The sequence below is a fragment of the Microcaecilia unicolor genome, chromosome 2 (assembly GCF_901765095.1).
Source record: "Microcaecilia unicolor chromosome 2, aMicUni1.1, whole genome shotgun sequence".
Classification (NCBI taxonomy): domain Eukaryota; kingdom Metazoa; phylum Chordata; class Amphibia; order Gymnophiona; family Siphonopidae; genus Microcaecilia; species Microcaecilia unicolor.
Window position 1 is genome coordinate 223,262,184 of NC_044032.1, and position 27,111 is coordinate 223,289,294.

Consider the following 27,111-nt stretch of genomic DNA (forward strand, 5'->3'; position numbering starts at 1 on the left):
CAAGTGGGAAGTTTGGGGTGTGGGGGCAAAGATTGGTTCATTTGGCCCTCCCATACAATCAAAATGGTGTGCTGCTGCTCCTATACTGTATAGTTATTGAGTGACCATGTTGTAAACACTTCCTAGCTTTCAGCTTTGCATGGATGGTATGAAGGGTAACTCAGTATGTTTATACTATCATTTTACTGTTTTCACATCTTACTGTTTTGAAAAAACAGCTGTAATTCTTTTCTAAGCCTAGAAGGAAGTGACACATTACAGACTTCATGTTGTAACAAAGTTTAGCAACAGAAATTGGTTCTGATTTAAATTTTTCTATGATTACTCCAGCACTCAAGTGTAATCTAAACCATGTTGTCTGAAAACAGGTTCAGAAGTTCCAGTGGAGTTAGCAGTAAGTTTTTTTTTGTTGAAAAGGGAGTGGGTTTGTCTGTTCCTCTTTTCCAGCGATGACAACACTTTTCTTCACCTGTCTTTCTGTGTGTGCAATGATTTGGGACAATGCTTGCTTGAAAGGGCTGCATAAAATCTTTCTTTCCCTTCTCTTAAAATATCAAGCAGATGCACTGTATTGAGAGCTGAAAAGTTTTCCGTGATAATAGCGTCTGTTAAATTTAATTATTCCTTTTGGCTCCTTGGTTCAGATGGCTTAGGTACATTCATGACAAATGGATGTAAATACATGGTAGTTTTCATTGTTTTCATTTATATTTCAGAAATCTCGGCATCATTGAAAACGTCTCAAGATCTGAACCCTCATTACTCAGGTATATATTAAGTATTAGATAAAGAGCTGCCAATTAAAGTCCTACATCAATGGTATGTACAATATTGAAATAGAGTTATTTCCACTGTTTAGAAACTGTAACTATGACTCTTGGAAGATCAAACAATACCCTATCAATACCCCTTTATTTGGGAGCTCTCCCAGTTCATTTTAAGAGTGCAGTGGTTCAACCACTGTTAAAGAAACCCTCTCTGCACCCTAAGAAGATACATAACTCTTGACCCTTTTCCAATTTACCTTGGGAAAATTGTTGCATACGTGCGTCCTTAGCAATTTTTGGCCATACTGAATACTGAACAGATACAGGTACATCTTCATTGCTGATCTTGTTAGATCTGTCTGCAGAATTTGATGTTATTGATTATTCTGTTTTGTTTGACAGGCTGGCTAGGATTGCGATAGGATGAATGATTTTAGAATGGTTTCGTTTTTCTCTGACAGGAAGATTGCAGGCTCTTCTGTTTCTGAAGCTCTCAGTGTATGGAATATGATGGTAGTTTTGTGAAATTTTGAGTATAAATTTAGGCACTCAGTCCTTGTAAATTTTCAAGGAGGCCAATATCAGAGCATCAATCCTTTGAATATTGAGCCCTTAGATTATAAGGTCTCTGGGGACAAGAAAATACCTGAATGTAAGTTGCCTTGAGCTACTACTGAAAAGGCATGAGCAAAATTCATATAATCTTTCAGGTACTTAATAATCAATGTTTAGTAGCTAGACAAACTAGAGATAGTTGGGCTAATAGTTGGTTCCCTAATCATGGTGGAAGGCTATCGGAATCAAGGCGCTCCACCAGGATAGTATAATCTTAGGAAAGTACTAGTAAAAAAGGCCCGTTTCTGACACAAATGAAACGGGCGCTAGCAAGGTTTTCCTCGGAGTGTGTATGTTTGGGAGAGTGTATGTGAGAGTGACTGTTTGAGAGTCAGAGTGAAAGTGTGAGTGTGTGTGAGAGAGAGTGAGTCTGGGTGTGAGTATGTTTGTGAGAGAGTGTGTGTGTGAGAATGAGAGTGTGTGCAAGTGTGTATGTGAGACACAGTGTGAGAGAGAGTGTGTGTGTGTGGGCGAGAGAGAGAGTGTGTGTGAGACACAGATTCTCTGTTTGAGTGAGTGTATGAGACCAAGCGAGTGTGTGAGTGACTGTGTGGCACATAGAGAGTGAATGTGATACAGTGTGAGACAGAGTGTGTGAGAGTGAGAGTCAGAAAGACATTGTATATCAGAGAGAGAGTGTGAGCCGTGCCCTCCCAATCCATGGCCATCTGTCCCCTGGCCCCTCCATTCATCCTTTTCCAGCAATTCCCCTCTCTCCCTGAGCCCTGCCCTCCCAATCAATGCCCATCCATGCTCCTCTGTCCCCTGCCCCCTCCATTCATCCCTTTCCAGCAATTCCCCTCTCTCCCTGAGCCCTGCCCTCCCAATCCATGGCCATCCATGTTTCTCTGTCACCTGCCCCCTCCATTCATCCCTATCCAGCATTTTCCCTCTTTGCCTGAGGCCTGCCCTGCAATCCATATCCATCCATGCCCATCTGTTCCCTCCATTCATCCCTATCCAGCATTTCCCCTCTCCCTGAGTCCTGCCCTTCCAATCCATGCCCATCCATGCTCCTTTGTCACCTGGCCCCTCCATTCATCCCTATCCAGCAATTGCCCTCTCTCCCTGAGGCCTGCCCTGCAATCCATATCCATCCATGCCCATCTGTCTCCTCTATTCATCCCTATCCAGCAATTTCCCTCTCTCCCTGAGTCCTGCCCTTCCAATCCATGCCCATCCATGCTCCTCTGTCCCCTGCCCCCTCCATTCATCCCTTTCCAGCAATTCCCCTCTCTCCCTGAGTCCTGCCCTCGCAATCCATGCTCCTCTGTCCCCTGCCGCCTCCATTCATTCTTTTCCAGCAAGTCCCCTCTCTCCCTTCCATGACCCCCCCCCCTCGCATCCATGCTCCTCTCTATCCCATGTCCCAGCCTGGCCCGCCCTCTTCTCCTCCCCCCCTTCGCATCCATGCATCGTTTTGGTTTTTTTTTTCTTCTTTTTCAATTTACCTCCGTGGCGTTTCCGGCAGCGAAGCGTCAGGGAAGGAGGCGGCGCTCCCGACGTGTAGCTTTCCCTTCGCTGTGTTCCGCCTTATTTTGAAGGCAGAACACAGCGAAGGGAAGGCTAGACGTCGGGAGCGCCGCCTCCTTCCCTGACGTTTCGCTTCCGGATTTGTTTGTTTTGTCGCGAGGGCGGGGCAGAGACGGCTGGCTGGCTGGCTTGAAGGGAGGCTTCACACCACGAATCCACGAACCCTACAGCTTCAGTGACGTCAGATGGCTTCAGGGCTTCAGGGCTTCACAGAACGTTGTCCTCATTAGAACGTTCACGGTGCGTTTTATTATATTAGATTACATGGGGGAAACCAATGTTTGAAATGTTTAAGGTTTTCATAGTTGGAGGCTCCTTTTGTTTCGCTGGTTACAATCCAATAAAATGGAGTTGTGTTGGGGAGTGCAGAGGGAAGGATTTTCTTGGGGTTTGGAGGGAGGGTGATAAAGATTACAACAGTTGGATGACGATACTAATTCTGATTTCCTTTTATGTACTTAGACTGTTGAGGCATCCGTACCGATTTGTTGTAACGGACATTGAGCATAAACTAATAAAAAAAGGGGGGGTGGGGCAGAACAAAGGGGGGAGGGGGATATAAAGAAAATTTGATGATGGACAATAGCAAATTTGGATTTGTAGAGAACAGTCACATTTATGTTTTCATGTATTTCTCATGTGAAATGAGTGCATTTTCTACTGTCATCAATAAAAATGTTGAACCATAATAGCTAGACAAAACATCAATTCTCCAGTATGAATCAATTGATCTTAGTCATTGAGGCTTGGTATGCCACATTTCAAGAAACAGTGCTACAGTGTTTTGCTTCTGAGGGTCATAAAAGTGCTTAATAAGCGCAACTACGTTTTTGTTTTCAGCTGTTGAAAGAAATAACTTAATGAGGCTTGCTCAAACAATACCATTTACACCAGTCCAGCTGTTCGGTAAGTGCAAAATTCTATGTGGGCAATTCAAAGGAGACAAAACTGTGGGCAGGGTTGAAAGTTTTATATCCAATGATTAATAACAGGGTTATCCCACTTGGAAACACCATTGAATCCTTAGACTTTGGCTAGACCAAAAGGAAATAAGGCTACAACATCTGTCTCAGGTTTCCAAGACTGCATTTAGAAGGTTGCACAATTTCTGAGGCTAAAAAGGCATTTATGAAAAGGAAGATATTCAGTCAGGAAGGACAAGAACATGGGATACCCACCTACTAGCCCAAGGGAGACCCAACAATTAAAACTGAATACAGCCAACTTGGTATCAAGAGGGAATGTTAACTATTAAGGAGAACAGTATAGTATAATATGCTTGGTGGTTCAAGACCAGGACCTTAAATTGAAACCTGTAGGAAATTGTGAGCCCATGTTTGGCAAGAAGCAAGCATGGCAACAATAACTCGATCATATCTGTGAACCCTGTAAAGGATTTTTGTTGTTGTGTTTTGAACTAGATGTAACTGTTTTATAGACAAGACCCTTAGACCATTAAAAATGGCGTTACAGTAATCCAAGTAGGTCAGGATAAGAGCATGAATCAGAAACTAAAGATCTCTAATTCATACCTAAGACCACAGATCCTACACATGGAGTAGAAAGAAGCCTATATGAGGGCTGAAATCTGAGTGTGCAATTCGAGATGAGGTGGACTTCAAAAATGGCCACATAGTCCTTGATGGAAAAAGTGGTGTAGAGGTTATTAATATATTCCATTTTCATGGCAGTGTATATGCCTTTCTCCGAGGACAAGCAGGCTGCTTGTTCTCACGACTGGGTGACGTCCGCGTCAGCCCCCACCAACCGGAAAGAAGCTTCGCGGGACGGTCGGCACGCAGGGCACGCCCACCGCGCATGCGCGGCCGTCTTCCCGCCCGTGCGCGACCGCTCCCGCCCCCGCCAGTTACTTTTTTTCCGCGACTGGAGAGAGTTGTGCAATTGCCTCTCTCTCTGTTCAGCCGCCGGATTTTTCGACCGCGTTTACGCGGATCGTCGCTTTTGGACCGTTCGGTTTCCTCTTTTTCCTTTCTTTTGTATTGTTAAAAAAAAAAAAAAAAAAAAAAAAAAGGGATTTCGCGCGTGTGGAGCACGCGCTCCCCTTTTCCCTCGCTTCTAGCGGGGACGCCACGTTGCGGCCTAGTGGCCGCTCGGTCGGTTTGGTTTTTCGTGGTGTGATTTTAGCCACCATTGCCGACTTTGACTTCGCCGACGCGATTTTTCCGTCGATGTCCTCGAAGGTCCCGAGTGGATTTAAAAAGTGTGGTCGCTGCGGCCGGCCGATCTCGCAGACCGACACCCACGCTTGGTGCCTCCAGTGCCTCGGGCCGGAGCACAATCTCAAGTCGTGTGCTTTGTGTCTCGGTCTCCGGAAACGGACTCAGGTTGCGAGGCAAGTTCTACGGGACCGTCTTTTTGGAACTTGCGCCGGCCCCTCGACGTCGACCTCGACGGCATCGGTATCGAAGGCCGGTTCTTCGGTACCGGTATCGATGCCCGAGACATCGGCACCGATGGCAGCGACCCCAGGAGAACAGGTCCTGTCGGCCCGCCGGTCCGCCGGTGAGAGTGGGGTTGAGAGGCCGCGTGGGCAGTCGGCCCCGGTCACTCCCTCAGCTCGTGAGCCACGGGACCGAACCCTGTCGGACCCGGTACCTCGAGACCGAGGGGGATCGACCTCCTCCTCCTCCGTGCCCTCCGGCGCCGGTGACGCGCACCGGAAAAAGGACAAAAAGCGCCGTCACCGGGAGCCCTCGGTGCACCCTGAAGAGGAGCCGACGCCGAAGCGTCATCGCAGAGAGGAGAGATCTCCGTCGGTGGTGGAGGTACCGACGCGTCGGGGTTCCGGCACCTCGGTGCCGTCTCCTGGCCCCCAGCAGCTTCTGGCACCGACACCCTTACCGGCCCCACCGCCTTTCCCGGCAGCGGGCCTGGACGAGTGCCTCAGAGCCATCCTTCCGGGGATCCTGGAAGGGCTGATGCGCCAGGCTGTGCCGGCGTCGGGGGTGCTTGCGCCCCCGACGCCGATGACTGTGGCGCCGGCGAGCTCTAGCCCGGCGCCGGGGCTGTCGACACCGCCGCCGCTTGCGGTGCCGGTCTCGACCGCCACGCAGGTGGAGTCCCCGTCGACGTCGATGGAGGGAGCTCCGTCCCCGCCGGCGCGGGAGTCCACTGCTCGACGACACCGAGACCTCGGTGCCTCGACGTCGAGCCGGGCCCGGTACCGGACTCAGCTACATGAGCTAATGTCCGATACCGAGGATGAGGACTCGTGGGGGGAAGAGGAGGACCCGAGATATTTCTCCTCAGAGGAGTCTACGGGCCTTCCCTCGGACCCCACGCCGTCACCTGAGAGGAAACTCTCTCCTCCTGAGAGTCTCTCCTTTGCCTCCTTTGTGCGGGATATGTCTATAAGCATTCCCTTCCCCGTGGTCTCTGTGGAAGAGCCGAGGGCCGAGATGCTCGAGGTCCTCGACTATCCATCACCACCTAGAGAGTCCTCCACGGTACCGCTGCACAATGTCCTGAAGGAGACGCTGCTTCGGAACTGGGTGCGACCACTAACTAACCCCACCATTCCCAAGAAAGCAGAGTCCCAGTACAGGATCCACTCTGACCCAGAGCTCATGCGGCCCCAGTTGCCCCATGACTCAGCGGTCGTGGATTCTGCTCTCAAGAGGGCACGGAGTTCGAGGGATACCGCCTCGGCGCCCCCGGGGCGGGAGTCTCGCACTCTGGACTCGTTTGGGAGGAAGGCCTACCAATCCTCCATGCTCGTGACCCGCATCCAATCCTACCTGCTCTATATGAGCATCCACATGCGGACCAATGTGCAACAGCTGGCGGACCTGGTCGATAAGCTCCCGCCGGAGCAGTCCAGGCCATATCAGGAGGTGGTCAGGCAGCTGAAGGCGTGCAGAAAGTTCCTGTCCAGGGGGATTTTTGACACCTGTGACGTGGCATCTCGTGCTGCGGCCCAAGGTATAGTGATGCACAGGCTCTCATGGCTGCGTGCCTCTGACCTGGACAACCGCACCCAGCAGAGACTGGCTGACGTCCCTTGCCGGGGGGATAACATTTTTGGTGAGAAGGTCGAGCAGATGGTGGACCAACTGCATCAGCGGGAAACCGCTCTCGACAAGCTCTCCCACCGGGCGCCTTCAGCATCCACCTCAGCAGGTGGACGTTTTCCCGGGCCCGGCAGGCTGCACCCTATTCTTTTGCAAAGCGTAGGTACAACCAGCCGGCCCGAAGGCCTCGTCAGGCACAGGGACAGCCCCAGCGCGCTCGTTCCCGTCAACAGCGTGCGCCTAAGCAGCCCCCTGCGCCTCCACAGCAAAAGCCAGGGACGGGCTTTTGACTGGATCCACGGGAACATAGCCACCCTCAAAGTGTCCGTACCGGACGATCTGCCGGTCGGGGGGAGGTTAAAATTTTTTCACCAAAGGTGGCTTCTCATAACCTCCGACCAGTGGGTTCTCCAAATAGTGCGGTGCGGATATGCCCTGAATTTGGCCTCCCTGCCTCCAAATTGTCCTCCGGGAGCTCAATCCTTCAGCTCCCATCACAAGCAGGTACTTGCAGAGGAACTCTCCGCCCTTCTCAGCGCCAATGCGGTCGAGCCCGTACCACCCGGGCAGGAAGGGCAGGGATTCTATTCCAGGTACTTCCTTGTGGAAAAGAAAACAGGGGGGATGCGTCCCATCCTAGACCTGAGAGGCCTGAACAAATTCCTGGTCAAAGAAAAGTTCAGGATGCTTTCCTTGGGCACCCTTCTGCCACTGATTCAGAAAAACGATTGGCTATGTTCCCTGGATTTAAAGGATGCATATACTCACATCCCGATACTGCCAGCTCACAGACAGTATCTCAGATTCCGCCTGGGCGCACGACACTTTCAGTACTGTGTGCTGCCCTTTGGGCTCGCCTCCGCCCCACGAGTGTTTACGAAGTGCCTCGTGGTGGTGGCGGCGTACCTACGCAGGCTGGGAGTGCACGTGTTCCCATATCTCGACGATTGGCTGGTCAAGAACACCTCGGAGGCAGGAGCCCTCCGGTCCATGCAGTGCACTATTCAACTTCTGGAGCTGCTGGGGTTTGTGATAAATTACCCAAAGTCCCATCTCCAGCCATCCCAGTCTCTGGAATTCATAGGAGCGCTGCTGAATACCCAGACGGCTCAGGCCTACCTTCCCGAAGCGCGAGCCACCAATCTCCTGGCCCTGGCTTCGCAGACCAGAGCGTCTCAGCAGGTCACAGCTCGGCAGATGTTGAGACTTCTGGGTCATATGGCCTCCACAGTTCATGTGACTCCCATGGCTCGTCTTCACATGAGATCTGCTCAATGGACCCTAGCTTCCCAGTGGTTCCAAGCCACCGGGAATCTAGAAGATGTCATCCGCCTCTCCACCAGTTGCCGCACTTCACTGCTCTGGTGGACCATCCGGACCAATTTGACCCTGGGACGTCCATTCCAAATTCCACAGCCTTCGAAAGTGCTGACGACGGATGCATCTCGCCTGGGGTGGGGAGCTCACGTCGATGGGCTTCACACCCAGGGTCTGTGGTCCCTCCAGGAAAAGGATCTACAGATCAACCTCCTGGAGCTCCGAGCGATCTGGAACGCACTGAAGGCTTTCAGAGATCGGCTGTCCTACCAAATTATCCAAATTCGGACAGACAATCAGGTTGCAATGTATTACGTCAACAAGCAGGGGGGCACCGGATCTCGCCCCCTGTGTCAGGAAGCCGTCGGGATGTGGCGTTGGGCGTGCCGGTTCGGCATGCTCCTCCAAGCCACATACCTGGCAGGCGTAAACAACAGTCTGGCCGACAGACTGAGCAGAGTCATGCAACCGCACGAGTGGTCGCTCCATTCCAGAGTGGTACGCAAGATCTTCCGAGAGTGGGGCACCCCCTCGGTGGATCTTTTCGCCTCTCAGACCAACCACAAGCTGCCTCTGTTCTGTTCCAGACTTCAGACACACGACAGGCTAGCGTCAGATGCCTTTCTCCTTCATTGGGGGACCGGCCTCATGTATGCTTATCCTCCCATACCTTTGGTGGGGAAGACCTTACTGAAGCTCAAGCAAGACCGCGGCACCATGATTCTGATAGCGCCCTTTTGGCCCCGTCAGATCTGGTTCCCTCTTCTTCTGGAGTTGTCCTCAGAAGAACCGTGGAGATTGGAGTGTTTTCCGACTCTCATTTCGCAGAACGACGGAGCGTTGCTGCACCCCAACCTTCAATCCCTGGCTCTCACGGCCTGGATGTTGAGGGCGTAGACTTCGCTGCGTTGGGTCTGTCTGAGGGTGTCTCCCGGGTCTTGCTTGCCTCTAGGAAGGATTCCACTAAAAAGAGTTACTTTTTCAAGTGGAGGAGGTTTGTAGTTTGGTGTGAGAGCAAGGCCCTAGAACCTCGCTCTTGCCCTGCGCAGAACCTGCTTGAATACCTTCTGCACTTATCAGAGTCTGGCCTCAAGACCAACTCAGTAAGGAATCACCTTAGTGCGATTAGTGCTTACCATTATCGTGTGGAAGGTAAAGCCATCTCTGGAGAGCCTTTAGTCGTTCGATTCATGAGAGGCTTGCTTTTGTCAAAGCCCCCTATCAAGCCTCCTACTGTGTCATGGGATCTCAACGTCGTCCTCACCCAGCTGATGAAACCTCCTTTTGAGCCACTGAATACCTGCCATCTGAAGTACTTGACCTGGAAGGTCATTTTCTTGGTGGCAGTTACTTCCGCTCGTAGGGTCAGTGAGCTTCAAGCCCTAGTAGCTCATGCTCCATATACCAAATTTCATCACAACAGAGTAGTGCTCCGCACCCACCCAAAGTTTCTGCCGAAGGTGGTGTCGGAGTTCCATCTTAACCAGTCAATTGTCTTGCCAACATTCTTCCCCAGGCCGCATACCCGCCCTGCTGAACGTCAGTTGCACACATTGGACTGCAAGAGAGCATTGGCCTTCTATCTGGAGCGGACACAGCCCAACAGACAGTCCGCCCAATTGTTTATTTCTTTCGACCCTAACAGGCTAGGGGTCGCTGTCGGGAAACGCACCATCTCCAATTGGCTAGCAGATTGCATTTCCTTCACTTACGCCCAGGCTGGGCTGACTCTTGAGGGTCATGTCACGGCTCATAGTGTCAGAGCCATGGCAGCGTCGGTGGCCCACTTGAAGTCAGCCACTATTGAAGAGATCTGCAAGGCTGCGACGTGGTCATCTGTCCACACATTCACATCTCATTACTGCCTCCAGCAGGATACCCGACGCGACAGTCGGTTCGGGCAGTCGGTGCTGCAGAATCTGTTTTGGGTGTAAATCCAACTCCACCCTCCAGGACCCGAATTTATTCTGGTCAGGCTGCACTCTCAGTTAGTTGTTCTTCGTAGGTCAATTTCTGTTGTTTCCTCGCCGTTGCGAGGTTCCATTGACCTGGGTTCTTGTTTTGAGTGAGCCTGAGAGCTAGGGATACCCCAGTCGTGAGAACAAGCAGCCTGCTTGTCCTCGGAGAAAGGGTATGATACATACCTGTAGCAGTTGTTCTCCGAGGACAGCAGGCTGATTGTTCTCACCTACCCTCCCTCCTCCCCTTTGGAGTTGTGTGTTTCATCTTTTGCTAGTCATTCAACTGGCGGGAGCGGTCGCGCACGGGCGGGAAGACGGCCGCGCATGCGCGGTGGGCGTGCCCTGCGTGCCGACCGTCCCGCGAAGCTTCTTTCCGGTTGGTGGGGGCTGACGCGGACGTCACCCAGTCGTGAGAACAATCAGCCTGCTGTCCTCGGAGAACAACTGCTACAGGTATGTATCATACCCTCTTTCCTTGATCTTCCTACAAAGGAGCAGAGGTACCAGTACTGTCCTTTGAGACATGTAAAAGTCAGAGATGCTTGAAAAGATTTTTTCATCAGATGTATACAGTATTGACAGATACCTCATTCATCACCTCCAGTTCTGTCTCATATCACCAAACTGTTCTAATGAGGGGCCTGAAGCAGGAGAACTCAACTGCATAATAGCACCTGCCTATTTGGTGCCAGTCTCCTGCAAAACATGTTGGTAACTGCAGCACTGATTCTGCTATGACTTGACAGAACAGCTTATTAGTGTAGTAAGAAACTTCCCAGAGCCAATGGGAGGAAGAAGGAAGAAAAAGGGGTGGGGGTAATTGCAGATCTGGTAAGGGGTTGAAGGGGTAGGAGGAGCTATGGGACCACATGTTTTAGCTCAAGAGAGTTGGGTGGAGGGTGCACATCTTACTTGGACTTGAACAGGACAGTTCCTGTGGAGGCATGAGTTCTGGGGCTGTGGGAAGAAGAGAGTTGGGAGAAAAGCGCTTGGGGTGTGGAAGAGGGCAAGGGGAAATGCTGGGAATGTGAGGGCTGGGCTGTGATGGGAGGGGGGAGGAGAGGCCTGGGGGATGTGAGGTGGTGGGAAAAGAATTTTGGTATTGCAATGTGATGAGGGCTGGCACTGTGAGGGTTGGAGCTCTGGGGAGTATAGTGCTCAGAGCATTAGGATTGGGGCTCTGGGGTGAAGGGCGCTGGAACTGTTTTGCTATAGAATAACCAAGAAAAAAAGAATAGATTTATTATTGTTATATGCTTTTTATTCTCTCACATATTTTCCTTCTTTTATGTCCATCACAATTGACATCTGTTATATCTATTAGCATTTGTTTGAGCTGGCTCTTGAAATATTTTGGTCAAAAACTAAGAAATGTCTCTTTTTCTGAAAGGATGCAAAGCTCTGGCTTTGAAGTAAAGTGTTTCCTAATACTTGTGTGATAACACTATAATATAGCATAACACATTTTACAATGCAAACCTCCTTTGTACATAGCTGGTGAAGAAGTGACCATCTACAGGCTGGAAGAGAGTTCTCCAGTGAATCTAGATAAAAGCATGTCCTCTTGGTCCCAGCGAGGAATGGCTGCTATGATTCAGGTCTTGTCTCGGGAAGAGATGGATGGAGGTCTTCGCAGAGCTATGAAAGTTGTCTGCACCTGGTCTGAGAAGGATGTACTCAAGGCGGGAGAAGTTTTTATTGTGAAATCATTTTTACCTGAGGTGGTTCAGACCTGGCAGAAGCTGTTTCATGATGGCACCGTGCTTCACCTCTGTCTCAGGGTAAGAGTACACTAAGGGTTAAACAAAATTGGAAAATAGCAAAATATTCTCCGAGGACAAGGAGGCTGCTTGTTCTCACATGTGGGTCGACGTCTGCGTTGGTCCTGGAATCTGCATTTTGCAAGCAAAATATTTAAAAAGTCTTGCTAGAGTCTTCTGGCGTGCATACAGCACGCACTGCGCATGCGCGGACCAATTTCCCGCCCGTCGTGTGAACGCGTTCCTCAGTTATGTTTTTCTCCACGTTGAGGTGCGGCCAAGTTTTTTCCCCTGCTCCTCTCAGGCCCGAGAAAGAGTCTTATTCGTTTTGTGGCTTTTGCCTTATTTTCTTTTCCATTTCTTAGAAAGTTTACAGTAAAAAAAAAAAACAACTTCCCGTAGTTTTCTTTATTTTTGCCATTGTAAAGTTTCATTTGTTTTTGACGCGGCCGGCCTGTTCCCTACTTGCTGCAGAATCTGTTCGGGGTTTAGAATCCAACTCCACCCCCCTAGACCCATTTTTGTTCTGTTCCAGACTGCACTCTCAGTTAGTTGTTTATGGTTTCAGGTCAATCTCTGTTATGCCCTCACCGTTGGGAGGCCCAATTGACCAATGTTCATTGTTTTGAGTGAGCCTGGCTGCTAGGGATACCCCACATGTGAGACCAAGCAGCCTGCTTGTCCTCGGAGAAAGCGAAGATACATACCTGTAGCAGGTATTCTCCGAGGACAGCAGGCTGATTGTTCTCATAAACCCACCCACCTCCCCTTTGGAATTGTTACTGTTTCTTTTTATGCTTTTGATTTAACTGAGGAACGTGTTTACGCGAAGGGTGGAAACTTATTCCGCATATGTGTGGATTTTGCTTGCAAAATGCCAGTTCCCGCGCCGATGCGGATGTCGACCCACATGTGAGAACAATCAGCCTGCTGTCCTCGGAGAATACCTGCTACAAGTATGTATCTTCGCTTTAATGGCAAATGAATGTAATATGATGCGGTCTGTACCCAGAGCAAGATGAGCACTGCTGAATTTGGAGTCAAAAATACAAAATATCTACCTCATCAGAATGATACTAATTACTTACAGCGATGTGCAAATGTTTAGGCACCCATACTCAAATTACGGGAATCCCTATGATAAATGGATTAATGAATCAGTGAACAGAAGAGAGCAAAACCTCTAACAGGGTACAGAGTTTAACCGGGTCTTTCTGGTATTCAGCCGGCAATGGTCAGCGTTTTTTAAAAATGCTGACCGTTGCCAGCTAAATTAGCCCTTAATATTCAGTGCTAGGCCATGTCCAGGCATTGGCACTAAATACTGGGGGCTAAATGTGGGTGAGCTAGGCACAAAGTTTCATAGGTTACTATGGAACTTTGTATGTCTAAAGTGCTTTGAACATATGCCTCAAAATCTCATAAATGATTCCAGGTGCGCTTGTATGAACCAATCAGATATCAATGATTGCACTCTAATTCTAGGTGTGACTGCTCCACGGGCTTCAGGGTACTTGCAGAATTGCTCTTTGCCTTGGGCTTGTGTGTGAAATATTTTTATAGAACATGGTGTTTACTTAAAAGAACCGATTGTCTAGTGATCTGCTAGAGAAAATGTGTTTCACCAGTGATTTTGATCTAGTTAAAGGCCTTGTAAAGGCTCCCATTTTACAATATGTCCTTTACTGTCACAGACATGTGATGTTCAATGTTTAATCAACTTCCTTTAGGAAATTCAGCAACAAAGGGCTGCCCAGAAGCTGATATACACCTTCAACCAAGTGAAGCCGCACACCATCCCTAATACACTAAGGTAAGAAACCCCCCTTGATGCTGGAAAAGACAGAATGTGGCTGTGCTTACTGTTTGCATTTCACATGGATACCCACTCTGGTCTACATTGCTTTTCCATTTGTGCTATGGGCCTATCAGCTTCTTCCTTCTTGTGAGTTCCAGCTCAATCAGTTGTGAACTGTATTGGATTTTGGCACTATAAATCTTATTCGTGACCACTTAAAAGGCAATTCTCTAACTTGGTTCTTACATGTATGTGCCCCTTGCGCATATTAATATACAGAATACTAATGCTTATTCATGTAACTGTACACTTACTTGTGAAAGTGCCACCAGGGTGCCTAAGCACTATTCTGTACAGCTGTGTATAAGTGGCCTAGCATGTAAATTAAAGGGGCATATACATGGGCAGAGCATGGGCTGGACATTGGCATGGCTCCCACTTGCATGTGTAACTTACAAAATCCTGTAAAATAGTTGCATCTCCTGCCACAGTTTGGTGTAACTGCAGGTACATAAATGTTAGTGTGTCGATACTGGGTTTTATAGTATTCTATAATGGAATCTGGGCGCCCAGATGCTATTATAGAAGAGGCTGTCACTGTGTGGCATTGGGGCACCTAAATGGAGGTGCCCTCTTATAGAATTGCCCCCTTTAAAGGTGATTCTGTAGTCTAGGCACCCATATTTACATGCCCTTTGGCGTAAATATATAAAATACTAGCACTTACATGTATAAATTTACATTTACCTGCAAAAGTGCCATCAGGGCATCAAAGTGCTACTTTGTGGCATAGCCCATAAATGAAAGGGGGCATGTACATGGGCAGGACATGGGCAGAGCCCCTTCTTACCTGCATTTACATACCCACAGTTATGACAGGTCTGTGCCTGATGTGACTGAGGGTGCATAAATACGCTGATGTCCAGGAGGTGCTGTTGGAGACCCTGACCTTGGGCTCACAATCAGTAGTACCTTTAATTGGCTTTTTAACAAGCAGTTATTGGCACTAATTAGATGTAATTGGGTCTAACGCATAAAGATAGATGTGGGATCTGCACCTAAAATTTACGTGCAGTCCAAAAAAGGGGGCATGGAAATGGGAGGATCATGGATATTTTGGGGTGGAACAGGGGCGCATGGTTTTGCGTTATTCACGTAATTACAAAATATGGGTACTCCGCATATAAATTTAGGCATAGGCATTTACACCACGTTTTCGTTGGTGCAAATGGTGGTGCCTAAATTTATTAGTGACCTCGCCACTTAAGCGGTTATTCTATAAACCGTTTTGAACTTTAGGTGTGGTTTATAGAATACTGGTTATGTGGATATTTTTTGGCGCTGATTTTTTAGGCACCATATAAAAACCTTAGCCCATAAGATGCAATGTTATAACTTATTTATATTGAACTTTTTTATACATTGCTGATCCAAATATATTTTATCCCATGATATGCAATTAAAGTGTATAAAATTCAACTTATAGTCTTAACATACTCTAAAACACACATACACAATAATCCCCAGTAATCTACCTTTTAATCCCTCTCCTTTAACCCCACCCCTTCTACCTCCTCATTAAACCCATGCTTCCAAATTTCATTTAACTTTAACCCCCCCCCCCCCTCTAAAAGCAAATCAGTGTTAACTCCTTTTGTAATATATCCTCATGATGCCTTTTTACCTCCACATAAGCAATGCTATCTGTACTTATTGTATCTGTGGCAGGGGATGCTGATTTGAGAGCCAGCATCTGAAACTCAAAACATTTTGCAAATGGAGGTGATTTTGAACATTAGAAAGGTGAAAAAAATTCCCATCTCAAGTTCTTCCTCTATATCCCAGGTCCAAACCAGAAGTTAGCCAAGAGTTGTGGGTGATTCGAAGCAGGTACAAATGCTGATAGGCAAAAGGGTCACTGTATATGTGTACTGCCTTTATGACAATACATGTATACTACAAAGGATCACCCAGGATACCCCACTATTAAATCCCCACATGCTGCCATATAACTAGCGTCTTTCTAAAATTGCTGCACATGTAAATCTGTTTCTTGTGTTTGTAAATGGTACCTAAAGCTTCTAAAATTTACTCCCAAATGGCTAGAAGAGTTAAAAAAATAAACCTGAAAGGAATAAAATTAGCAAAATAAATAAATGTAAGCAATAAACCCTTCAAATTATGGCCTCTTCAGATGTACAGAAAGACCATGTTGGTGAGCTGCTGACTCATATTAGTTGTCTCCTCCTAGGTTTCTCGAGGTCTTCTTACTGTATTGTCATTCAGCCAATCAGTGGCTGACCATAGAAAAGTATATAACTGGAGAATTCCGCAAGTACAACAACAACAATGGGGATGAGATCACTCCAACCAATGTACTAGAGGAGACTGTGCTGGCCTTCTCCCACTGGAGCTACGAGTACACACGGGGGGAGCTGCTTGTTCTTGACTTGCAAGGTAACGGTTAAGCCCTCCCAATTTCTCTCCATTTGAAGACTTTCTTAGCTCAATTTAAGACTTTTTAATTCAAGATGCTTTCCATTAATTCTGTCATTTTTTTTCTCATTGGCTCAGGATGAGTCCTGATTCCACCTGGGTCATTTGCAGTTCCATCCCTTTTCCCCCCAAACTGGTATCTTGTCCTCACTCCTCTCTTTTACCATTGTTTGTTTGCTTAGATTGTAAACCACCCTGAAGGGCCCCCCATTGGATGGGATAGTAGGTCTTGAATAAATTTGGAAACTTGGATTTCGGAAGAGGCAAGATTAGAGGCACTCAGATCAGGGCCAAATGGCAGAATACACCTTACTATCCAGATGACTTCTTCTGGTTAGTGGAACTGCAGTCTTAACTTATACAGTACAAGTCCAGCAATCCGGACTGCTCAGAGATCAGGTCAGTCCGGATTTTTGGATTTTGTAGATTCTCAGTCAGTACCTTAAGCACACTTTCAACGTGCCAGAAGACACATTCTCTGATGACTGAGCAAGCAGCACCCTAAAATTACACCTGTACCAGCAAGAATGGGATAAAAACTGCTAGTGCTCCTAAAATAAATCTGAACCTATAATTTACTTTGTTGCAAGACAGCTATAAAAATCCAAAACTGTTCAGGATTCTAGCTCAAGTACTCTAGGTAAGAACCTGCTCCTTTCTACTGAGTGTTTAGGTATTTGAAAACAAAGGCATCAGAAGAGGCACGACAGCAATGAGCTTTACTTAATAAGGGCATTTTATTGATAAAAGTTAATATTTTTGAATGCTTTGAGGTTTCCATAGAAGTATGCAACAGCACAAGCAGGTTCTTCAAAATATTGTCTCCAAGGCGCCCCTGTTGCTATGTATCCCCACCCCCCCTTATTCCCTCCTTCCTTCTCTCCCCATACAGTCAGGCATTTTTCTCCTACTTCCGGCTCTCACCTTTTTCCTGAAGTCTTTATGCTGCATCGGTAGCCTTTCTCACAGGCTGCCTCCGGCATTCACCGTTCCTTTCCCCTCTGACCTGTCCCGTCCCCTTCTGATGCAAGTTCCAGTTGCCAGAAGGGTGGGACGGGTCAGAGGAGAAAGGCATGGTGAATGCCGGGGGCAGCCTATAAGTAAGGCTGCCTGCACTATGAAGACTTCAGAAAAAGGTGAGAGTGAGCGGGCTCTGGGATGATCCAGGAAACTATAGACTGATGAGCCTGATGTCTCTGCTGGACAAAATGGTGGACAACAAAGAACAAAATACTGAACACCAGGGGCGTATCTGGAATCCGGCGGTAGGGGGGGCCAGAGCCAGAGAGGGGGGGCACATTTTTGCCTCCCCCCCCCCCCGCCGCCGCTGCCTCTCTCCACCCCCTCCCCGCCGTCAACCCTCCCCCGTTGCTTACTTTTGCTGGCGGGGGGCCCCAACCCCCGCCAGCCGAGGACCGACCCGCAATCTCCATATTTCGTCTTCCTCCGTGGCCATGTGCTTCAAGGAAGTAACGCTGCAGTGCTGATTGGTTGAATCCAGTTCGGCGTCTGACGTCGCTGCGACGTCAGACGCCGAACTGGATTCAACCAATCAGCACTGCAGCGTTACTTCCTTGAAGCACATGGCCACGGAGGAAGACGAAATATGGAGATTGCGGGTCGGACCTCGGCTGGAGGGGGTTGGAGCCCCCCGCCAGCAAAAGTAAGCAGCGGGGGAAGGTTGACGGCGGGGAGGGGGGCCAAGGCGAAATCTGCGGGGGCCCAGGCCCCTGTGGCCCCACGCAGATACGCCCCTGCTGAACACATAAACAAACATGGTTTACTGGGACAGAGTCAACATGGAATTCAGTAAATGGCACCCAAAGGCGATGGGATGATCTGCACTAAGCTGGTATTCTATAAAGGGTGCTCCACTCAGAGTGCCCTTTATAGAATACTTAGTGCAAATTTTGTGCCTAAATTTAGGTGCCAGCACTTTTGCATGCCGCAACCTGGTGTAAATGTTGGTGCCCAATTTATGGCAGTTGGGCATGCAATTTATCGTATTCTATAACATTGTGCCTAACGTTTGGAAACACCCCCTGATCCACCCATGCTCCTGTTATAATCACACCCCTTTGGAGTTGTGCGCTATGAAATTAAATTGCGGATGTGATAGAATAGCACATAAGACAGATGTGCACATAACTTCAAATTGTTGCCAATTCATGTCATTTATGGATTGTTGATGTCTCGTGCATTTTATTATCTCTATCTTCTTTCAATTTCAGGGGTTGGAGAAAATCTTACAGACCCATCTGTTATTAAACCAGAAGACAGGCGGTAAGTTCAATCTCACTTCATAAACTCTTGCTCCAACAGCAGCAAAGAAATTGCTCGGGCCCATGACCTCGAAGGGCAGATGACTGATTTGGGCCTTTGTTTTCCAGTTATATATCTTGGTCACATTAGATTCAGTCAGCAGGATGAGTGGGCTAGAATAAGGGGATATCCTTGAGGAAGCTATAAGCAAAACATGTGCTTAAGGATGGTAACTTCCCCTAAGCCAACAATGCAGAAAAATGCCAATAGTTCAGATTAGTACAAAAAAGTTTCTTAATATAAGAACAAATCACTTTAAAATTTATTTAAAGATATAGGTAGGTGGTGGCAATGTCGATTCTGGATTATAAGTGCCATGGCACAAGGAAAGAATAGGTATGCTGGCAGACTAGATGGGCCATATGGCCTGTATCTGCCATCATGTTTTTTTGTTTCTACACTTCTGTGGGAAAGCCGCAAGACCTGTGTCCATGCTCTTGGGAACCACATGGACCTGGAAGGGATCCCCACAGGAGTTTTGTGGACCTGGAGGGGATCTCCGCGGGATTTCCACTAACCCTGTTCCCATGCAGCTTTCTACTTTACATCCCTAGCATTTCCTGACGTGACATTTATCCAGGCAATGTCGAAGTTAATGGCATAGCAATGGGGGGGGGGGGGGGCGGGGGGGCCTCTCACTTTGGGCTCAAGCTCCCTGCAAAATTGTTCCACCTGGGAATGGCTGGCAGGGATGCCCATGACCTGCCATTCAAAGCAGTCTGCTGCCTGAGCCTTCTTCCATGCTGCCTGAGCAACGAAGAAGTCAGCGGTGTGCTTCAGTTGCTGGTGTTGGCACTCCTGTGCTTGTTCAGTTCAGCAGCACGAACTGAGCATGAGTGGAAAGTACAGACATCAGCTGCTGAACCATACTGCCAACTTCTTTGCTGCTCAGGCAGCATGAGAAGAGTCTCAATCAACAGACTGCTTTGACTGGCAGGTCATGGGCATTCTCACCAGCCATGGTAAGATTTAATGCTGCCGTGGGGGGGGGGGGGGGGGGGGGGGGAGAGAAATGCGAGGAAATGTTTGCCCTCCCCAGTCCATTCCTGCTCCCCCCCATAAAAAAATGGACTTTTCCCTACGCCTCTGATTGGGGTAATTGAAATCAAAAACACAAAAAGGATAATGCAAAATGCTTAATTGAGCTAGAAACTAAGTCAGGTTTAAACCCCAACTTTATATGAAAACTTATTTTTATAATTGTAAAGAAGGCACCTCATCATTCCTTATCTGAGCCAAACTTAGACTTTCGTTTAGATATTTTTGACAATTTTTGATGTGGCAGCTAAGTTTTGAGTTATCTAATTTATGAGGAGTTTTTTTTTCCACTGTGGTTTTTCTCCTCTTATTTGTTGAGTGGGGCTTGTTGACCAGTGACTGTAATATTCCTGATATTTCCAGATGTTTCTTTTTTTTTTTTTTAAGTTTGGTTTGGAATATCTGGGTGTATTTTGGTTTAAATTTAACCAACCAAGCCGATATTCACTGCTTACCAGTTAAGTTTAAACTGGCTAAAGATATACTTGATCACTAAACTTAGCCTGAGATGTTCTGAATATCAGCGGATAGCCGGTTAAATCGCACTATATAACCATCTATCTGCTAAACGTTAGCTGGCGATATTCAGCGAGAGATAGCCAGCTATCTCCCGCTGAATATCACCGTGTAGCCGGTTAAGTACCATTTAACCGAGTGCCATTCCTGGCCGGTTAAATGGTTTTAAATATCAGCCGGTTTATGTGTAAATTTTTGAAAATGTGTTGAACACAGTGGCGTTCCTAGCGTCGACGACACCCGGGCCGGATCGCCGATTGGCCCCACCCCCGGGTGCAGCGCGCCCCCCCCCCCCCCCCCCGGTGAAATGACACCCCCCCGGGTGCACGCCGCTAGGGGGGGTGCCGCGGCGCGTGCCTGTCGGCTGCGAGTTCAAATCGCTACACTAAATTCTCTCGTTCGCTGCAGCTCCCTCCCTCTGCCCCGGAACAGGAAGTAAACCTGTTCCGGGGCAGAGGGCGGGAGCTGCAGCGAACGAGAGAATTTAGCGTAGCGATTCAAAGTCACAGCCGACAGGCACGTGCCGCGGCACCCCCCAGCGGCGTGCACCCGGGGCGGACCGCCCCCACCCCCCCCTTGGTACGCCACTGGTTGAACAACCACCACTGAATTTAGTTAAACCACGTTAAGAGAATTTTCTAATCATTACCGCTGGATCTGTCTTGAATTGCCACAGAACATTGGGCAGTGGTATTCTCTGTGTATTTGGGGAGGAGAAACAATCGGTGGTTAGGGAACTGGACTATGAGGTAGGAGAAACGTTAGTAAATATGTTCAAGAGAGTCCTGTGTTACTGAATTTCCGGAGCAACGTGGATTTAGGGCTCGTGATTGCAGCACTCTGGAGGGGAACCTGGTGCATGGTCCCAGGGCTGAGAACTGCTGCTGAGTTGAATTAAGTTGGGGGGGGGGGGGGGGAATGTAAAATAGGGAAGAAGTCCCTGGGCAGTTGTAAATGAAGACTCCTGCTGCCAGAATCCAGCCAAGGAAGCCCCATAGCATAGAAGAAAACTGCTGGGTCAAAAGCAACCCCCCCCCCCAAAAAAAAAAATACATATATATATTAATTTTGTGATAGTAATACAGGTTTATAATGAATCACAGTGATGTAAGAGAAAACAAATGATAAACTCAGTGGGCCTTATATTCAGCCGGCAGCAATCAGTGTTTTTCTTACCACTGCTGGCGTTATACCTGGAAATTCAGTACTGGGTCATGTCCGGGCTCCGACATTTAATTTTTCTGGGTATATGGAGCCAATGAAAACATAGCTGGTTAAGGGGCCCTTTTTCAAACCTCTCCTTTTTACCCTATAAATCTATGTATTGGGTGGAGGTGTGGGTGCAGAGGTTTTTTCCCTTTCTCATTATCCTATTTCTTTGCACTTCACAGGAACTTAGTACCGTTAAGTACCTTGAATAATTTTATGCCATATATTATACCATAAAGGCAATATATTGCTTTTTCTGTAAAGGCATGCTATCTAATGAATATGAATCATTGATTTTACACAATCATGGAGAATGCATGAGAAAAGGCTAGCAGAATGCACCCCCTCCCTCCAAATTATATTGGACATTCAAATGACTCATTTTTACAGATAACTATTTATAAAATTCAGTAAAAGAAAGTTAAAAACTAAAGTCTTTCTACTGGCTCTTTTCAACTGCAAAACTAATTAAGAAAGTTATCTCTTTTTGCTTAACCGAGAAGGTTCTTGCTGTGCTGCAAAATAATTTGAGCATAGTGCAAATTTTGAAATCCTGATAAGGATTTATATTATTCCTATGTGCTTCTTTCAGGTCTAGAGGGATGGTGTTTGGACCAGCTAACTTAGGAGAAGATGCAATTACAAATTTCATAGCAAAGCACCGTTGCAACTCCTGCTGCAGGAAACTCAAACTTCCTGGTATGTAGTAGTTGATTTTGCCATGTCTTTCTTCCTTAGACATATTCACTCAGCAGGGCCGTCTCAAGGGATGGTGGTGCCCTGAGCCAACTTGCTTTGCATTGCTTCTAGTTCCCCCTCCCTTCTCCCCCCTTCCCCCGCAGGTTCAGCAATTCTCCCTCCCATGGGCTGGCATCTGTTGCCCCCCACTCCCCCAGTCCAGGCTCTCTTTCCCCCTCCTCTGTCCCCCTGCCTGCAGGTACGGCACTGCTCCCTAACCTCTTTCATTCTCCTGCGAACCAGTAAAGTTTACGTTGGTCACCAGCGGCAGCAGCATGACAGGCTGCCTTCGGCCAGCCCCTGAGTCTTCTCTCTGTCACGTCCCTCCCACAGGAAATTGCATCAGAGGAGGTAGGACGCGGCAGAGGGAAGACCCAGGGGCTGGCTGAAGGTAGCCTGTCATGCTGCAGCTGGCAATCAATATAAACTTTACTGGACTGTGAGGAAGAGAGAAAGGTAAGGGAGCAGTGGGGAAAGGGAAAAGAGAAGTGGAAAAACCATGCTAGCAGGGCTGGTGTTAGACATTCATGGACCCAGGGCAGAAACCGGTGGAGGGGGGCAAAATCTGGCCTTCAGCCTATGCCTCCTTTAGCTTGAGGCAGGTTTGGGGCCCCCTATGGTATGGGGGCCCAGGGCAATTGCCCTGTTTGCAACCCCCTAACACCGGTCCTGTGTACTGGGGGAGGGGGGAGAAAAATAACTTAACCTGTAGGTCAGGTGAAGTCAGAGGCTGAGTATTTTGGTGCCCTTAATCGCCTGCCCTGGGCCAAATCTTCACCTGGTCCAGTGGTTAAGCCGTGAATTAGCACATGCAATTTTTGTCAACTTTTATATAATTAAGGGGTAGGTACCGTTATATAAAAAGTGTACCTACGTGGTGTAGGACCAAATTCTATAAATGGCCCTGAAAAAATCCGTGCTAAACGCTATTCTATAAGAGAAGCTGAAAGTTAGGCGCCGTTTATAGAATAGAGCTTAGCGCTGGGATCAGCACAGCAATTTTAAGTGCTATTTATAGATTTTGGAGGTTAGCGTGTAACTATGAGAGGGGTGTACTCAGGGGAGAAGCATAGGGGTGTTATGGGCATTCTGCCTAACAGCACATGCAACATATAGACCACTGTCCATATTGCACATTGCAAGGCAAACTTAGGTGTGGCAACTTTGCCTGCCATTGACCTGGCATAAGCTGTCGGAGCACCAGAATAGCTTTGTGTTATTATTCTAATGCATTGTAGAATTAGCGCTAGGTACATCCTCTTTGTGATGTCTTAATTTACACACCACTTTATAGTATTGTCACTTTTTTTATTCACATAGGGTCCCTTTTACAAAGGCGTGCCAAAAGCGGGCATGGTGCATTGTGGGTGCATGTTTTTGGTGCACGCTAGACCGTTATTGTACCGCGTCTGGGAAAAAAAGAGATTTTTTTTAATGGGCCTGAAAATGGATGTACGGCAAAATAAAAACCAACACACGTCCATTTTTAGCCTGAGACCTTACATCCACCCGTTGACTTAGCGGTAAAGTCTTTCGCGCTACCCGGGTGGTAAGCGTGCAACACATGCCAACTGCCGTTTACTGCCGGGTAGGCACCCAATGGTAGAAAATCAAAAATATTTTCTACCTTGTGTTTTTGGTGCGTGCCAAATTCAGAATGTAGTAGCCGGGCAGTAATGTCGATTTGGCACATTCTGGATGCCCCTAGGCCCTTTCACACCTTTGTAAAAGTGCTCCATAATGTTCTTTAACAAATGCACATTCCTAGAAGTCAGGCACCCGATCACTGACTACATCTTTACCTAACAGACATTGATTAGCTAGCGTATATAAAATACCCTATTCATGTATTATTGACTTTAAAAAGCTTTTGATTGTATTTGGCATGGCATCCACACCCTTTAAATAATGCAGACTGGAAGTGGGGAAAGAACTTGTGATTTGATTAAATCCATGTCTTTATCCATCAGCAGTAAAGGTAAACCTAATCTAATCTGGACATTTATATTCCGCTTTACCGAGAATATGGCTCAGGGTGGATCACCATCTGAATAAGGCAAAGAGGACAAATTCCATTGAATTACAATGAATTTGAAAACATATAATACAACAATCTTTAGTCTATAAAAGCTTGTCAAGAATAGAGCAAAAAGGTAGGCCTTAACTGCCCTCCTAAATGCAGAATAATATATAATTTGTCGAATATCCTTCGATAGTTTATTTCATAACTCTGGGCCTCTTCCTACCAAGGAACTATATCTACTGCCAGAACCAAAACAACATGCAGACAGGCAGCTTCAAGGCAGCAATGAGGGGGCAAGATCTCCCCACACTGCTGGAGAGATCCCCAGCACAAGGACTCTGAAATGAAATGCTTCCTCTGTTTGATGGCCCTACTTTATCTCCTAATCCAGAAGGTCTGCAAGAGAACCTGAGCTTGTTAGGATAACTACAGTGAACATGAATGATGAGATGAAGGCAATGCGTAGAAATCTATTATGGGCAAATGTGCCTTGTGCATATTCATTTTTTCCCAAATTCTATAAATGGCGCTAAAACTTGGGCAGATTTGGGTGCATGCCTAATTTGTGCATGCAGTTTAAATGAATAATGATCCTTACTAATTGGTTTAAGTATTTTGTTATGCATATTAATGAGGTTTACAATGTGTTCTTACACGCAGAGTTTGTTAATGTAAGAGGCCATTTCCCAATAAAACTGTTAGAACATAAAACAGAGGGGTGGGGTGGGGAGAAAATGTTAAAAGTCTGATGACGGACTGTACCATTTTGTTTTAAGGAGTACATGTTTATTTTTGAATCTATGTGTATTCATATTATTGGATGTATTTCCTTTGAATTGTCATCAGTAAAAATGTTGAATCATAAATGAATAACGATCCAACTAGCACTGATAATTGGGCCCTAACAATCAATTATTGGTGCTAATTGACATTAATTAAAATTTACCCATGTAAATTTTACGTGCGGATCCAAAAAGGGGGCATGGCCATGGGAGGGTCATGGGCGGATCAGGAGCATTCTCACAATTCATGCATGCTGTTACAGGAAAAAAAGGGGATTGGCACGGGGCTTTACACCAGAGTTTCGTTGGTGTAAATGATCGCACCTAACAGAAGTTGTGGTTGCCGGCGCTATTCTATAAATGGCACCTAACTTTGAGTGCTGTTTATAGAATAGTGCTAAGCACTATTATTTTCGGCACCGATTTTTTAAAACACCATTTATTGAATTTAGTCCTTTATGTGTCCTGAAAACCCAACTGACTGTGTTCTGTAGACCTTGTTAAGAACCACTGTTATACCCTGTTTCTTCTCTTTTGCTGTGGTGTTTGTGAGTTCCAGTCTTCCCTTCCCCCCCAAAGCTACACCAGCCTGGCTGAGCCTCTTCCTGTCAGACCTTCAAAATTAAGCAGGGTTGGGTCTGACTAGCCCTCGGATGGGATGTTGCCTGGCATGGCTGGGCCTGGGTACATTGGCCTAGAGAAAGCAACAGCAAACTACTGCAGCACCTGAAAAATCATGATTAGAAGGGGAGGAAGTGACGTCACGGGAGCAATGGAAGCATAAATGCTGAGCTCCCGTTTGCCCATAGCGAAAATAGAAAGATTCCCTACCGTAAGAAAAATTTAAAAACACACATCGGAGGGCACAGAACATCTGAAGAGGCGGATAAAAGGAAACCGACGCCGATTCACCGCCAGCAGTGACCTGCGAAAAATTGCATTGGGCGCGGCGAGGAAGTGGAGGTGTGGTGGCTAGAGAAACATCCATAGGCTCCGCTATAGAAAACGGGAAAGCGGACCTAATAGTACGACTGAAAAACAACAAAGCCAAAATAAAAGCGATGGAGCCTAACACCGCGACGCCAAGCCTCTCCCAGTTTGCATATGCGGGAAGCACGAGGCAGAGCAATATGGCGGCCAGCGGAGAGGAATTGGTAGCCAGTGGGGATCGAAAACGCAACCCCTCTGCTGAAGATATGTTCCCGATGCCGGACCAACTGAATCAGGAGGAGGAATCCCTCCCAGAATTGAGAACTCTGCTAAATGAAATCCGCTCTGACCTAAAAGCGATGCGGGCTGATTTAGCCAAGATGGGGGCAGACCTCAGAAGCGAAATAAAAGAGCTTGGTCACAGAGTGGAGGAAACAGAGACCAGATTAGAAGAACAGGGAGAGAACATGGGGGCCCTGGATCGGAGAGTACATGAAATAGACTTGGGACATGAAGCACTAGCTGATAAGATTGAAGATTTGGAAAATCGCAGTCGACGGAGTAACCTCCGATTTAGGGGTCTACCGGAAACTCCCACCTACCAAGAAACGGAGAAGGTGATACAACAGATAGTCAGTGCATTGGTGGCAACTCCTGAGCAGCCCCTGGAACCTGAACAAGTAATATTTAATAGAGCCCATAGAGCCCTTGGGGCCACAGGAAACAACCTTCCCAAAGATATGATAGCATGTTTTCGGGATTATAAATTAAAGGAACGAATTCTTCAAGCAGCACGCCAAAAACAAGATTTTAAATGGGATACATACAAAATTGAGATATACCAAGACTTGGCGGCAGCAACATTGAGGAGGAGAGCAGACCTGAAGCCGGTAACCAGGAGATTAAGGGAGATGGGACTCCAATATAGATGGAGGCATCCATTTGCCCTGATATTTTATAAAGACGGAAGACAACACCAGGTGAAAACGCTAAAAGAAGCAAGGGAAGTGCTGCCTGAGGATATCCCAGCATCATCCTCCATGGATATAGAAGCGAGACATCCCCAAACGAACATGAGAAACTACCCGAAATGGCAGCGAGTTGGCCGCAAACGCCTGCAGCGCCAGCAATCAGCTGGACGCCTAACTTGAACATAAATGCCAAGGGTAATGATGCGAACTGAATTATTCAATGGTTGATATGGTTAGAGATAAGAGTTTGCATGAAGGGGTATAATCTACCAGGGGAAATGAGAGCTGGGAAGATCCAATTAAG

General features: G+C 47.4%; 1 protein-coding gene across 1 annotated transcript in view; it reads left to right on the forward strand.

Moving 5' to 3' along the window:
• The window catches only part of LOC115463326 (transient receptor potential cation channel subfamily M member 6-like), a gene marked incomplete at its 5' end in the record, with an annotated part of 108,891 nt that overhangs the window by 75,386 nt on the left and 6,394 nt on the right, over window positions 1-27,111 (forward strand). The window contains 6 exons of the mRNA XM_030193730.1: window positions 3,756-3,821; window positions 11,719-12,005; window positions 13,715-13,797; window positions 16,034-16,239; window positions 18,510-18,561; window positions 21,956-22,062. Of these exons, the coding sequence (XP_030049590.1) occupies window positions 3,756-3,821; window positions 11,719-12,005; window positions 13,715-13,797; window positions 16,034-16,239; window positions 18,510-18,561; window positions 21,956-22,062 (801 nt within the window). The remainder of the gene's footprint in view (window positions 1-3,755; window positions 3,822-11,718; window positions 12,006-13,714; window positions 13,798-16,033; window positions 16,240-18,509; window positions 18,562-21,955; window positions 22,063-27,111) is intronic.